Consider the following 15,572-nt stretch of genomic DNA (forward strand, 5'->3'; position numbering starts at 1 on the left):
GTTGTTATGATGCAGCTCTGCCGGAACTATTGTGCTAGGAACCAAAGAGAACGGGACTAGAAAATAGGGAAACCGGAAGTTTACAAATGCTTGCCCGCCCCTTATACTGATAGTATGTAAGCTAATGTTTGTTGTTATTTGTTTCTTTTACCTCAAAAACGTCGACATACCCAAACAAAATGGAGTCAAAGGGACGCTCGCTTCATGCCGTAAGTACAAGACATTTAAGATAACGAGTTACAATGTCAACGCTTAGTTTGTTCGGTAGTTAGCCCGGTAGCTAGTTGGATCTGACAGCTGAAAAACATCTAAATATAAGTCTTAAATACGACTGCTATCTGTTTTTCTGTCATGTAGCTATCTTTCACATGTTATCAGATTAACAGAACATTAGCCCTAAACAGCTCTAACACGTACTAAAAGCCTACATTTGCGGTCAGTTATCTCGTGGTTTTCTAAGCTGTTTTCCTGTTTTGGTTATGGTTTTTTATTGAAGATCATTGCAGTGCAGACTATAGATCAACCTCAACAAACAGTTTCTCTAGCTCTTTCAGTCAGAGATTAGCCATACACAGATATCGTATAAACTGATCAGCTGGCAGGTTTTTATTGCTCCACTTAATCCATGAATTGACTAATTGATTGGATCAATTTTTATCAATTGATGCCAAAAATATGTCAGCTATATGTTTATTACTGAGGTCATAGTTAGAGATGATGTACGGGACTACATTATATTCAGAGGTGTTTCTAACTTTTATGTCCTCTCTATTAACCTCCATGAGGGGGGCAAGAAACACCTGTGACTATAATGCAACACCTCGAACTATGACCTCGCTGCTATAACATTAAGATTTACACCTCCATAACAGTGTCAACAAAAACCTAATATTTTAGGCATTATAAAAGTACTAATATATATATATATATATATATATTTATATATATATGTAGTATGTGTATAATTATAGTATATATGGTTTCTGCAAGAGAATTGTATAATAATTGATTCATTTTTGCAGTTGAATTGACTAAGTAATTAATGATGGAAGAACTGTAATCATCAGTTGTCTGTATTTGAAGACAGCCTACTGTTAAATGTATACTATAATAATATGGTGGTCATTTCGGCAGGCTGGCACCTCAGTAGATATGACACGGAGTGTAGAGGAAGAGTCTTTGGTGGATGGACCTCTGATCTCCGCTGACGCCCTCCACTCTGCCATCAGGAGACAGTTTCAGACCGTACCAACACACTGCCATGCCAGCCTGCTGTCTCTGCTGCATGTATGATATGCACTCACAAACATACACACCCACAAACACACACAATAACCTGACCTTTATTTTCTGTAATGTAAATTTAAACATTAGCTGCAGCCCTAGAGTAAATATGTGTTTAAATTTTAATTTCATTCCATTTAGATAATCTGGCAGCACACGTAAAGGCATTTGTCTAATTCTTCCTCTTAATCTACTTACTCAAAGTTGTCTTTTTATTTTCTGTGTATAATAATAGTCATAGTGTAAACTGGTCTGAGACATCTGTCTCACTTTCACTTCTCTCTTCCTTTTTCCAGATTGTGTATGTTGTGTTGTCAGTGTGTGTGTCAGTGTTGTGTGTGTTGAAATTTGGCCAGGCAGAGGTGTGTGCGAGTGTTTTGCATAATGTGTCAGGTGACAGTGTCATTGTGTACGGGAAGGTGTGTTTGTGGGTGCTGGTGCTGGTGTTCACTCGGTGTATGCAGCACCATCACAGTCAAGCCAGAAGGAGAGGGTACCTGCGATTCTACAGAGAGACACAGGGACTGAATCACCTGCCACTCTCCATTCACTCTGCAGGTACAACTGCACGTGTTGCCCCTTTACTGCTCATGTATAGGCCAGTTTTCTCCACAAGGTGGCAGTAATGCTACAGGAAATATGTCTTTGTTGCGTTGCAGGGAATGTTTTGCTGTTGGTTGTTCTGGCTGCTAGATTATCACCAGAAGTGCAAGCATACTTGCTGCTCAGCATCCTGGGGTTGGAACTCTTGGTGGCAGTGCCATACCAGCTCTATTACACAGGTAAACTGATCTCAATTTTTATTTGTTTAGTGTCGACTAATGTCGTTCTGTGATTGCAAATAGACATTTTTAAACAGCACTATTTCTGCAAACTTTTATGTTGTTGAATCAAGTTCTACTGCGTTGTTTTTTTTCTTATTCATGGACTCTCGTCTTACACATGCATCCTAATTTTTCCCACCTCATCAAGCCACACACCCACCTATCCATATATATGTATATATATATATATATATATATATATACGCACATCCACACACCCATCTGATTTCCCAGTTCCAGCCTACCACCCCCTTGCACCAAGATACCCACTAAAAAAGATAGACACTGACATTTGAGTAAAAAAGATGCATACCTGGGTGAAGTTTATATCAGAATACACTCACATGAAATTAATAATCAGAAAAAAACCACTCAGAAAAATGTATTAAAAATTATTGATAAGACGAACAAGTTAAACCACTCTGACATTCTGGATCAGCATTAATCACATTGAATCTTTTTTTTTTTTTTTTTTTTACAAAATCTGTCAAAATTCTTTATGTTCAGTTTCTCAGATGCCATGAAAAACAAGACAAAATGTAAAAAAAAACATCCTGTGTAGCTGCTGGCTACACAGGCACCCAGAGTAGAGAACGTGAAGGCAGCAGTGGCATAAAAGAAATGTCAGGATCCATATTTAGCAACTTAATTAAATAACTCTTGTAATGTCACAGCATGTCATGTATCCACATTTTGAAGGTAGGGTATTTACACTACTTGGATTATGATTCATGCCTGACAAGTGAGACCATTGTCCAGTCAGGTCACATCAAATAGTTTATAATCAGAGTGTGCTTTTCTTGGCGTGTTGCAGCATCATTCAGGCTCAGACAATTTTTCTATGGATGTTGATAGTAATATCAGTGGTGATATATGGAGAGACACACCCTGCAGATTACATTACATACAAACACACACACTACCCCCTCTCTCAATCTGAGCACATTCGCATCACAATACCTGCCCTGCCCTTTTCAGACTCGACAGCATGACAATCAACCATTCAGCTCTTTGCGCCCCCCCCCCCCGTCTGCTGATCTGTTGATTTTTGTTTTTGCTTCTGATACAAACACCATGCAAACTTTGCTGGATGATACCCATACCTACACATCTATTGTCGTTTCTTCTCTGCCCTAGAGCTCAATAACCAACTGGTTGTTAATTCCATGTGGTCCAATGTTTCGGTAGCTTTGTTGAAATGGCCTTAGGCTGCAATAATTTGCTATAACCATTCACTTCATTTGCTGTGAAAAAGTCACAGCATTTGAGAGAATGAATAACCCAAAAGCATGTGGGAAAGCAGTGAAATACATTTTCTTTGTGTATTTGGACGGCACTTGGAAATACGATAAAGCCATAGGTTAATCAAATTTGAGGGTTTTTTGCAATTATTTCTTCATTTAAAACCTTTGTAGAAATACAGCATGAAGTTTGGATTCATTGAAACGTGCCAAAATGGTGAACTAATGTCTGAAAATGACAAACTGATATAACTAAGCCGAACATAGTCTATGAGTTGAGAACTATTTTGCAGCTGGCTCTGATATTTCTGAAATTTGAGCTTCCACCAGCACAAATAAAAAAAACCCAGAGACACTGGACAGTATCATGAAATACTCTGGTGGAGATATCTGTAATTATCCCTAATGGGCTCTGTGCACATGTTTCTGATAAAACAAGTGACACCTCACATGCTGAGACGTTTTTCAGGCTGTGGTTGTCATGATATCATCCATTAGGGTCAGCCAAATTCACTGCTGTGTTACAACGGTTTTCAAAGAACATTCCCTGATTTGATTTAGCTCGATGTCTTTTATTGTTTTTATATTAAATTCTGTGTAAGTTTTTTAATCCTGAATCACTGTAATCTGAACGTGACCTCACCTGAATCTTTAATAACTTAAAAGTGAAGTCTTATTAAATGTCATCTCTACAGCATTTTCTATATTATTATAGTATTCTATACTATATTGTGTTTAATTAACTGTTTATACACCACCCTCACTCATGGAGGAGTTATAGTTGTTGACAGAAACATTAATAAACATTTACATACAACATACAACTACATTCTAGTATGTTATAAATCTTTTCTTATTTTTTGTAAACTGGTTGTAAATGCTAAAAAGGGGGACTTAAAGTCTCACTCAAAAACTTCCTTAGAAATTGTACATCCACCAAATTTAAGGGAGTGGTGCACTTGCCTCGCAAAAGCATTGTGAACTTAAAAAACAGAAAGGAGACAGCTTTCTGCTTCACTGGTAAGTTCTTCAATATTAGGGCTGTAAAATATTAAACTAAAAATCATGACCTTTGTCTGATATCAATATTTACCTATTTAGGAAAAATCTATGAGAAAATCACTTGAAATTCCCAGTTTTCTATTCGATGTCCATCATCATTAGGCTGCCCCTAAACTTCAGATTAGGGGCATGAAACCTCAGTCAGCACAATTTGAGTACAGACTGAAATCACTCTGTAGAGCTGAAAATCTAAAACTGACACGAACCAAAACTGCAAATTTTAGATGATATTTTACTGCTGCTTTGTTTTAGGACAAGATGCATTTGAGAAGCTTGGACGATTTCGTTAGATAAAGAATAAAGTTTGAAAAAATGCATGTTTAAGTTCCTCAAAATAATCAAATTAAAACTTGGGTATCATATGGTCAGTGGTAGGTACAATATCTAGCCCAACATTAGTATGGGTATTTCAGAAATCATTCAGACAAATCTTTAGGTATTTTTGGGTCATTTTTATGCCTTTTATCATAGACAGTAAAGAGACGACAGCGAATGAATGAGAGAGATGCAACAAAGGTCGCTGGTTGGACTCGAGCTGGGGAATAGTGGTGCAGAGCTGGCGTCTTAACTTCTAAACAACTGGGGTTCCAGATTGTGACAAATCTGACGTTAATTATTTAATAATTATGTTTTTTATTTTTTTATTTAGACAACAAATTAACTTTTCAGTGTTTTAAAAAAACTATGGCATGTTAACACAGTGATAAACATGATACATAAACAGTAAATGTTGGTATGTTGTCCAGAATGTTTGGTGAGGGCTGCAGCGGCCTTCCTGTCAGTGTGTAAAGGAAAACTGCTGTTAAAGATGCTCTATCAGAGGATATTGATATTGAAGAATGTGTATTGAAAGGAAATCCATATTAAAGGTGTGTTTGGCTGCTGAAGGGCACAGATTGGAGATGGAGATACCGCAGAGGCAAGGAGAGAAGATAAGAGGCATTAGGATTTAACCTAGCCAAAGGGTAGCTCTGAGCCCACTCCACCCAAACACAAGGAGACACACGCACTCACACACACACTCACACACATTGTCCCTGTGTTTACAGTGAGGGTGAGCCAGTGTGTGACGGGGGTATCTCCGTTCACCCGTCGCATTCCTGCTCAGATCAGTGCAGTCAGGCACGACGCAAACTGAGCGACGCCTTGCAGCGCAAACCTTTTTAAACCGCAAACGCAAACTCACTCACACACACACGCTCCGACTGAGGCAGAGTCAAGTTGACACCAGGGAGATCACGAAGAGAAAAGATAAAGTCTCTTTGTAGAGATGACAGTGAGGGAGAGATATAATGCCTGCAGCTATGAAGTCCATACAGGAAGGCCTCGTTCAACTTCTCTTTGAAGTGCATACTGATTGTAAGTGTGTGTGTGTGTGTGTGTGTGTGTGTGTGTGTGTGTGTGTGTGTCTTTGAGGTTTTCTGTATGTTTCTGCCTCTCATTTTAACATGAATACACTCTCCTCTATAGACCCCCTTGCACATCAAAGCCATGCCTTGGCCTTCAAAGGCTAAACTTAGAATACATCTCTCCCCTCTGCCTGGTCAGAACTCGGTGTAAGCACTGCAGGGCACAGGGTCGACACACATCACACAGACACACACACACACACACACACACACACACACACACACACACACACACACACACACACACACACTGATACAGATACCTACAGTATAACCCTGTCACGCACAAACCCCATGTACTGTGTTAAAGTACAGAGTACAAGTTCAGTGTTCAAACATTCATTCCATAGTATTGATCATAAATACCTGACCGTTGTCGATCACACTTTTTCCGTAACGGTTAGAGGTTGCTGCGACATTGTTTTTAAGTTGGGGAGCTGGAGAATACCTACTTCTACTACAAGAATCTGGTTTAACTTGTCAGATTTATGTTCTGTAATCTGTCAGTTTATGAGAAGTTGCATTCTTAAGTTATTTTCTCTCTTAGAAAAGTTGTGAGAGGAAAAGGAATCAACTGACTCACCTGTGATAAGTTAGCACTGATATAGGTTTACTGTTGTGAACCTGTAGTTAGTAACTCTGTATCAATCCGCTTGTAGTTACTATAGAAACCATTTTAAGTTGAGCAATGCCAGACGTATATAAAGCCCATGTCAGCGTCAGAGGTTTGGTGCCAACAACCCAAACAGTTCATCCAGTGTCTTTTGCTGCAGTCTGAAATGTGTAACATGGACCCAATTTAATGCCAGTCCACCTTTAATTTCTTATTATGCTCTGAAAGTACCAAAACTGTAACTGTGGACAAATAAGTTATTAATGATTTTCTTAATTTAGCATCCACACTCAGGTGGTAGGTCTTTTGTCATCTATATGGTTTAGAATTTATAAAGTTGTTTTCGCTCATTGAGGAATATACGTCTAATTAGTCTGAGGAGAAGCTTGAGCATCTCATCGGGTTCGATCTTGAAGCAAGTTTTTGAATCTTCTCCCACATATACAGCTCCGACACATGAAATGTTTCTTGAGCAGGGCTTATTTTCCAGTTGACTTTCGACTTGCATACTACTTTGAAGTAAAAGGTGATTTACACTGCTCTATTCAAAACTGAATATCAGTCGCTGTGGTCGTTGGGATCCATTTCCTTCCAATTTCTTTGATTTTCATCACAGGCACTGTTGGGCACAGGCACTGCATAGTTGTTAGCACTGTGTGTGCGACCATCAGCTGTTAGCACCTCTGCAGCTTCACTGTTATCACCTGGAAATGTGCACCTCTGGATGGGTGATTGAAGCTTGTCAGATCTGAGTAGACCAGGTCTGAGCACTGTCTGTCCAGCAGTGTGAGAGTCTCTAACAGGGACGTGTGAAATGTGTCACTTCCTTTACACTGCTCCGTCCATCCATCCATCTGTCCATCCATCCATCCCGGTATCTCTATCTGTTTTTTTGCCCCCTGCTGTAATACACTGAACTTCACAGACAACCTAATTTAAGGAATTTCTGAACATCTGCACTGACCTCATCGAAACACTTCCCCTTTTTCTGTGCGCGCGCACTACCTCATTGTACTTGTATTTGTTACGTAAACTATAGCAAGCTATGTTAATGAACCTGTGGTTATAAACAGAGTAAACACAACCTGACTAACAGACATGCAACATTGAACATTACACGACACAACAGTCCAATATTACATTCGTCAATCTCACAAATTACTGTGGCATGTACACACAATTTGTTAATTAAGAGACTGAGACTAAGATGCAACAGAGACAAATGATAATGCCAGCAAAAATAAAGTTAAAAACACACCTATGCATTCATATCAGCTTAAGTAAGAGACATTTACTGCAGCATCAGACCTAGCAACAGAAGATGTGATCAAGATATAGAAAAGGAAATACTAAATCTAAATTCACATCATGCAAATAAGTGGCATTATTATGTGGAAATATAACAGGTATGTAATTAAATTAATGAAATTTAGATAAAGTTTCACTATAAATAATTGCACTCCTCTTACCAAATCTCAAATATAATAAAACTGTTCAAATTCAAATAGTTTAAAGTGTCAGTATTCTTGAATGATACTAAAATTTAGGAAGTTAAAGAAACTTTAAAATAATGATATTCTATAAATTCACTGCAGCAGGTTTAAATATAATAATATACCCATGAAAAAATAAGATTGATAAGATAAGAGTTTGTTTCTGAAATGTCAGCCAGTAAAAATACACAGAACAATATTGGTTGACACAGCGTCACTTCACAGTTTATTGGTTCTTTTTTGCTTGTTTATGCTCATAAGCTACAAAGTGAATGGAGTGAAATGCATGCAAAGCAATGGACAAACAGCCCCATTGTCAATGATGGTAGGTAATCAAAGTAAATCTATTTTAGTAAATTATAAATGTAATTGCAAAGCCATTATTTTGTGGAGCTAAAAAAAAATGCTCACAGGCTGCAAAACATACTTCTTAAACATTTACTAACCCAATATATATATATATATATATATATATATATATATATATTAAGAATATAAAGTCGTATAAAGCTATTGGGTAAAATGAATGGTCAGTGTGAATGTAACTGATTTTATCAAAATATTACTTGAACCTGGTTATTCTCTCTCTCTCTCTCTCTCTCTCTCTCTCTCTCTCTAAATATTTGTCCACTTGTGTCCTTTATTGAAAAGACTTTTAACGTATGGAAATCTGAGGAACTGTAATCCAGATTCTGCCTTGGTGGTACTGACTGTAAATATTTGACACCAATTTGCCTCTGTGCGTCGTCGTCGTTCTCTGCACAAACACTCAGCAAACGCAGGCTCATCATCACTATTCTTCTCTCCACCACACTCATTTCTCTGCCTCTTTGGAATGTCTTTCTCTCACACATACTTGCTTTCTATTTCTTTATTGACACACACACACACACACACACACACACACACACACACACACACACACACACACACACACACACATATACACACACAGTTGTTTCAGGGCCTCATTATGCAGGAATGTGCAGTATTTCTTTGGATTGAGTGTGAGTGTGGATACTGAGATGCTGCACTGTAGCAAAGCAAAGATAGTGCTCTTTAGAACCTCCCTGACAATTTCCTCTGGCTAATGACACCCAGTCTTATCAATACTCAGCCAGCTCCTCCCTCAGCCCTTCCTCACTCACTCCACTCCATACTCATACATACCACAGCCTTATCTCCTTGCAAACAGCACCAATATTCATCCCATATTTTGGCCCTGGCTCCTCTTACTGCTACTGTATCCTCCACACTCACACCTTGCTGTTAACCCCACCCCTTGTGTAAAGGTGTATGTTTAGGGTGTGAGAATTAGAGGTTTGAGTGCAGGATATGACAGCCCATAAGGACTAAGTGCAGGATATAACAGCCTGTGTGTGTTTAGGAGAGGGAGAGGGATTGAAAACAGTAAAAAAAACCACAAAAAAACGAATGTTTGCTTTTTCTCACCTGATTACCGTTTGTAGGAAAAGCTCTCACTGCTCATTAATGTCTCTGTGTTCTCATGTCCAACTGACTGAACATGTTTTCTGTCCATTTCTAGTCAAGGTGATGCGGTTCAATAGGGAGAAAGCTGCACCAGATGTGAGCCAAGAAGAGTGTTCGCACACCTACAGTGTCACGAGTCTGCCAACTGAGACCGGCTTCAGGTAGATGGATTTCACTCAGCCACACACACACACACACCTGTCTCTCTCCAGTTCCTTTCAGACACATGCACCATGTTATATAAAGGAGGCAGATATTAAATGTAGTGCTTCATCTCTTATGCATGAAGAAAATAAAATGTATTTAATAAACTAAGAAATACTTTGATTGAGCCAATTTGAAGTTGTTATGGATTCATCTCAAAAAATATGTCTTCATTCATTTTTCCCCTCACTTTGTGTTTTTTGTTCAGTGGTACGAGTACTGTTGAGCCATATAAAATATGGCTATTCTATATCATGTCTAATAAACTATGAAACTTAACTGATGGCAATAAGTTAGTGGATCCAGAAGTGAGACGTGAGAATCCCTCATGCTTTTCAACTGTAAAATAAGTTGTGAAATCCACCACTGATGCAGCCTGTGAGAAAACTGAGAACACCTTTCTTTCTCTATATTGTTATTCTCAACCTCATTTCTGTTCTCCAGCTCTATCATCACTCCCTCTTGTTTAACAGATGCTGAATATTGCACCAATGTAGTTCTATTCATAATGGTCCTGTTGTGTTTGAATGGAGCCATTTGAAGGCAAAAAAGGAATTACATTTTTTGTTATTGTTAAGAAATCCCCTGAAAAGACCAAAACCAACAATGCATTAGTAAGTTCATTACTACTAAAGATGCCAATCTTCGAAAACAGGTACTTTTAAAGAGAGGCAACATGGTTGAAAATAGGCGGGAAAGCAGGAGTAAAGTAGTGCATTTGTTGGGATTTATTTCTCACCATAGATTTCCACGTCAATATTTAGAGCAGCAGGACGGTGTATGTGGGATTGTCCACACAGTGCCCATATTCATATAACAGTATGGCTGATTGATGTGTTTTGGGTTTTTTATATATTTCGCAAAGGAAAGGGGGATAAACAAACAAGTAGAGTATACATTTCTTTTATTGGCTTTGAGGTGCATTGTCCTCGATTTTATCCAGACTGAGATATGACAGTTCCCTCATTATTTTCACATAAATATCCCATGTTTTTTTTTTTTAAAGAGATAGACATTATATTTCAGTACAACTTCTCATGTTCTTAAATGTCTTAAAGGTAAAATACAACATGTCCATTTACCATTGATGTGTGTTTTTAATAGTTTTTGGTCAGCTATAAAGCTCTGTGGCATAGATGAATAAGCTTATCAGGCTTTGGACAGGAAATATTTAATGTACTTAGTAATACTTTTGTGGAAAGTAAAGAAAAATATATAATATCACCAGACTTATCTTTAAGCAGATAGATGAAGTCAGCAATATTACAGATTCCTGTCTAAACAGGGTGTATGTGCCATTTCTGTGTGTGACAGAGAGGGCTCTTGTCTGGAGGAGGTGGTGGAGAGGCAGGCCGACCTGATAGAGTACCTGAAACAGCACAACACCTTACTGAGCAAGAGGCTGCTCAACCTCACTGCTCAGCACTGACCACAGCCAGGCCTCCTCCTTCCTGTGAGCCAGCCGACACCCTCTCTGGAGAAGACAGCGCTGTGGGGAAAGAGCCTGATCATTTTAACACTCCGAGAGGGGATCTCTTTAAAAGAAAGGAGCAAAGCCACGACAAACACTGGATGAAAACCTAAAGTAAGCAAATGCACCTGTATGCACTGACTGAGACAGGAGGGCATCTCACCTGAGATGGACAGATAACGCAGGAGGAGGTGAGCTGAAAGTGGAGGACAGTTAAAGAAGAGAAGTGGGAGGAGGAGTAATGGGTCACAGATCAGAGGTGAGGGGTTTTTATCGCTCTTTTATGACCCCCGGTGACCCGTGTATGCTGCCGCTTCTGTTACTGTGAGAGCAACGGAGGAGGTGAAATTATTTTAGAGATCATCTGCACTAAGGAGGGACTGAAAGAGGAGGAGATACAAGAGGGGGGTTATCACTGTTCAGGGCCAAACTAGAGAAAGAGATCAAATAACACTGTAAAATGTCTCTAAGTGTTATTTTTGTAAATATGTGTAATGTTTGTGTAAATGCATTATTGGTGAGTTTTTTTCAGTCAGTTACTTTGCGTATTTGTGATCCGCTTCCAATAAATCTTTAATATTCTCATGTTTTGTTTATTTCATTTATGTTTAAAGCTTTTTCAGAATGAGAATTGACACAATACTTCAGTGAAACCCAAGTAAGTGGCTATTGTTTTGTGTTTTAAAAAGTGTTTGTCTTGTATAATGTACTGCAAGAGCTAAAAGAAAGAGCCCAAACAATAGAAACGCTGCAGTGTCAACGTAAACTGGTGTGAATGCCTTTTCCCACCTCACCTTTTCTGTGTTAAATTTCAACAGTCACGGGAATCTGTGTTAACGAAATATCGAGGTCGTCATTTGAGCCCTTGGTGTTTGTTCCCCATTGTGATTCCTTTATGTTCTGGCGTCCGTAACTCCACAGGGAGCGCAGCATTTACGACTTCTTTCCCATGTGACTTCTGCTGGGAGTTATCCAGAGTACTACAGGTATCACGATCAGTGTTTGACCTGGGGCTTTTAGATTATACATACATAGAGATTTTTATTTTACTATGTTCTTACTAAAACTATCCCAAATTTAAATGAAGTCTGGCTTAAAAACTTAGTCTTAACAATAACTATTAATTGTTATCCTCAAAGCCACCACATTTATTTGGACCTATAGTCAGTTGTTACTTAAACGCACACACAAATAGAATCTCAAAAAGGACATTTATACATTTTTTTATTAAAACGTTTAAAATGTAATTCAATAAACATTTGAAGTGCGTACATGCATTATAAACACTTTTTTAGGAATACTATGAGGGTGCTGTTCATCGTAGCTGCAGTCACTCAAATGTTTCCAACTCTTTGGTCCGTAGCTTTTCAGTGGAGTGTGTAAATTATTTAAAGGTCTATGATGCTGTGGCTCCTTCTCCCTTGTCTTTGACTGGTAAAGTATTGGCTTTTAAAGATGAAGAGGGAAGGTGCTTGTAACTGGAGAGACCCACCAAACTGCCATACAACAACACGCTCATGGTTAGTCATATTTTTTTCACGTTTTCAGTCATGCACAAGCTGAAGTTGCTTGTTGCTCTTCTGCCGGTTGTGTATATGTGAAGAGCTACATATACATAGTATATACATAGTCTTTGGATGGCATTTTCATGTTGTCCTATAGTTTTCCTCCACTTGAGTCCATGTCTTGGCACTGGGATCCATCCATGGTGTTTGTACCACACACTGCAGTCGCTTCAGATTCATATTACCCTCCTCAGGTCACTCTTCTTCTTGTGCTTCTACCTGTAATGGAAAAACAACATTTAGTGTCCAGCTAAGAGGTGCTCAGTAAATGTGCATGTACAAGAGTAAAAAATTCAAGTTGAACAACCCCCTCCCCACAAACTCCTCATAACACTAAAGCCTTCCTCTTCATCGTTAGTGAGATTTATGTCTGAGCCTTTTCCCCCTGCACTCCTGTTCTGCGTGAATACACACCTCTGCCACTAATCACACACACCTCCTTAACTGCCACTTGCCAACTCTGTAACCTGGTTGTGTTCCTTGTATCTAAAAGCTCAGCTCATAACCTCTTTTTACGTAGAAACACATGTATGTATGTATGTATGTATGTATGTATGTGTGAGTGCACGTCTTACCTTAGGGGAAGGGTACTCTGGAGTGGAGAGGCAGACAGCGCCTGTGTGGGCAGTGGTGTCTGTGGTATTTTCTCCTTAGGTTCAGGAAATCTGAAAAGAGAGATGTTTTAATTAAAATATACTGAATTAAACCACTGGATGAGCAGGCTGTTATACCATGGTGTAGACTACAAATATATTAGGTTTTTTAGGTATTTAGGTATTAAGTAAGTAGCTAAAGTGGACTGCTGGCAGTCAAATTAACTGCTTATCAAGTGTTATTTTAGGTGCAAAAGTCATTTTAAGTAAGATTTATGTCTGCAGCTGGACCCCTGCATATCGATGGACAGACCTAATTAATCCCAAGTGGAGGATAGTAAACTCAGCCTGGACTTTTTATCACCAAAAAAGATAAAACTACATCTCCCTCAGTCACCATTTTACAAGTAAGGATAATTTTGACACTAACAATGCCCGTTATGACTCAGCTTCTCCTCTCCTGATTATGGAAAGGCCTACTTTCACGAGTTTTATTGTTTGGATCCATTTACCAACAGCAGGGCGACCCCCTTCTCATAAACCGGGACACACAGACCTAACACATGATTATTTTTAAACGTCCCTAATAAATCCGATTTGACTCCCGCGGTTCACAGGCTGCCAGCCAAGCCCAGGAAGAGATAAACTGCCAGATGACTTTATGACTCCCTCTCCCCCCACCGCTCCCTCTGAGTACCTCCGCAAGAAACTGCTCCCCACGCCTGAAGGTAGGCTTCTTTACACTTGGCACTGCTACTCCATGTCATGTTAATAAAGCTCGAGTATTTGCATGGCGTTTTAACACCGTGATTAACAAAAGCACGCCGCAGTGCCTTCCAGCCGGGGACAAAAGGAGTCACTAGGGCCGCTGTGCGATCCCCGGCGGCGCTGCGCTCCTGTCCCCTCCCCTCTTCCTCCCTTCATCCTCTCCTCTCCATCGTCACATGAACCTAATCACGACCTCAAGCCCAAAGCCCCAGCGATTTCTACAGCAGTTTGTCTCCGCCGCAAGGCCGAGGAGTCCTGATTTGCGCAAAAAGGCGCACCTGCTACGCCAGACAGAGCAAGCTGTTCACGTTTTTAGAGTGAGTTTGCTCATAGCTCGGCAGATTCTGCGTTTACAAAAAGTATTGAAAAGGCGAATATTTAAGTTGAACTTTATTTAAATCCTAAACATTCCACAAGTTAAAATTGACCCCATTGCTAGCCATGTTGTTTTAACAGATACATATATAGAAATGAATCATTAATTTGCTATTTAACCATGTTATATGTTTGTTGCATTACAGTCTCTTTTTTGGTTGTTGGTTTATTTTGGTCTGCAGCTTTAGGCTTGGGTAGCTTAGCTAATATACCTTTTTAAAGGCGGCTAACGGTGTTTTTTTTTCCGATTTTAAGGAAAAATTAATAAAAGTCTGTAATTTTTAACCATTTGTTTAACCTATGCCTCTTTCACCAGCGAGTTAAGCTAGTTAAATTAGCAAATACTGTTGCTATGGTTACCCGCATTTTAAGCTAAAACGGTCAACCAGCTAGCCGATTTTAATGAACACCTGCTGTTCATTTTGGAAAGCTGGACGGTTAAGTTTTGTGATGCCTTTACCATTATCACAGACAAAAGTATATGCAGTAATAAAAGTAACTTTACTTTAACTTTACGTTTGCAGGAAGTTTAAGCTATGACGCATTTTGTTAAGCTGTTTTACCAATGAGAATTAACTACCGTTAGTTAAGCTAGCAAGAAGTAACGTTTGTCATGCATTGATTTTACAACGCTGTTAAAACTGTTGACTATATTTGTTATATCCTGACGCATTTTAAAGGACACCTGGCGGCCATTCAGGAAATCTGGACGGTAACGTTTGGGGATGCTTACCTGGTCTGGCAGAGTAGATTGGTGCTACAACAGCTGCAAGCAGCACCAGCAGGTAGAGCAAGTTGAAGATCCTCATGGCTTGGTTTTAGTTAACTTCACAAGAGCTTAGTTAATGAGAAATTTTCCAAAAGTCCCTCTGCCTCAGTGCTGGACTGGTGATGCTCAGTGTGGTTCAGTTCTGTTTTTGTTCTCTCTTTCAGTCCAGATGGCCCACCACAGGGAGAGTCCAGTACACAGAAGTACCTCTTTTCTCAGGATAATCAGTATGTCCCTGAGGAATGTGAGTGTCCAGAGTGTTTGTGTGTCCAGTGAGAGTGTGATTGTCTCTGTGTCTGAGAGCAAAGTGACAAAGGTGCTTCTCCCCCCATCTCCTTTATACAGCCTTTTAGAGGGAGGGGGTGTATGGAGGGGTGTAGCAGCAGCAGCCCCCACCCCAACCCCTGACA

At 39.4% G+C, this 15,572-nt stretch overlaps 1 protein-coding gene across 1 annotated transcript; it reads left to right on the top strand.

The window, feature by feature from the left end:
* Positions 1-69: 69 nt before the first annotated feature.
* On the top strand, positions 70-11,677 carry tmem192 (transmembrane protein 192). Its single transcript, XM_023409494.2, has 6 exons — positions 70-209; positions 1,135-1,287; positions 1,581-1,842; positions 1,944-2,066; positions 9,473-9,578; positions 10,936-11,677. The coding sequence occupies exons 1-6, from the start codon at positions 180-182 to the stop codon at positions 11,048-11,050; spliced, it is 789 nt and encodes a 262-aa protein (XP_023265262.1). The 5' UTR covers positions 70-179; the 3' UTR covers positions 11,051-11,677.
* Positions 11,678-15,572: the final 3,895 nt, after the last annotated feature.

The sequence above is a fragment of the Seriola lalandi genome, unplaced genomic scaffold, assembly GCF_002814215.2.
Source record: "Seriola lalandi dorsalis isolate HSWRI2012SDOR001 ecotype SW California unplaced genomic scaffold, Sedor1 jcf7180002054394, whole genome shotgun sequence".
NCBI classification, from domain to species: domain Eukaryota; kingdom Metazoa; phylum Chordata; class Actinopteri; order Carangiformes; family Carangidae; genus Seriola; species Seriola lalandi.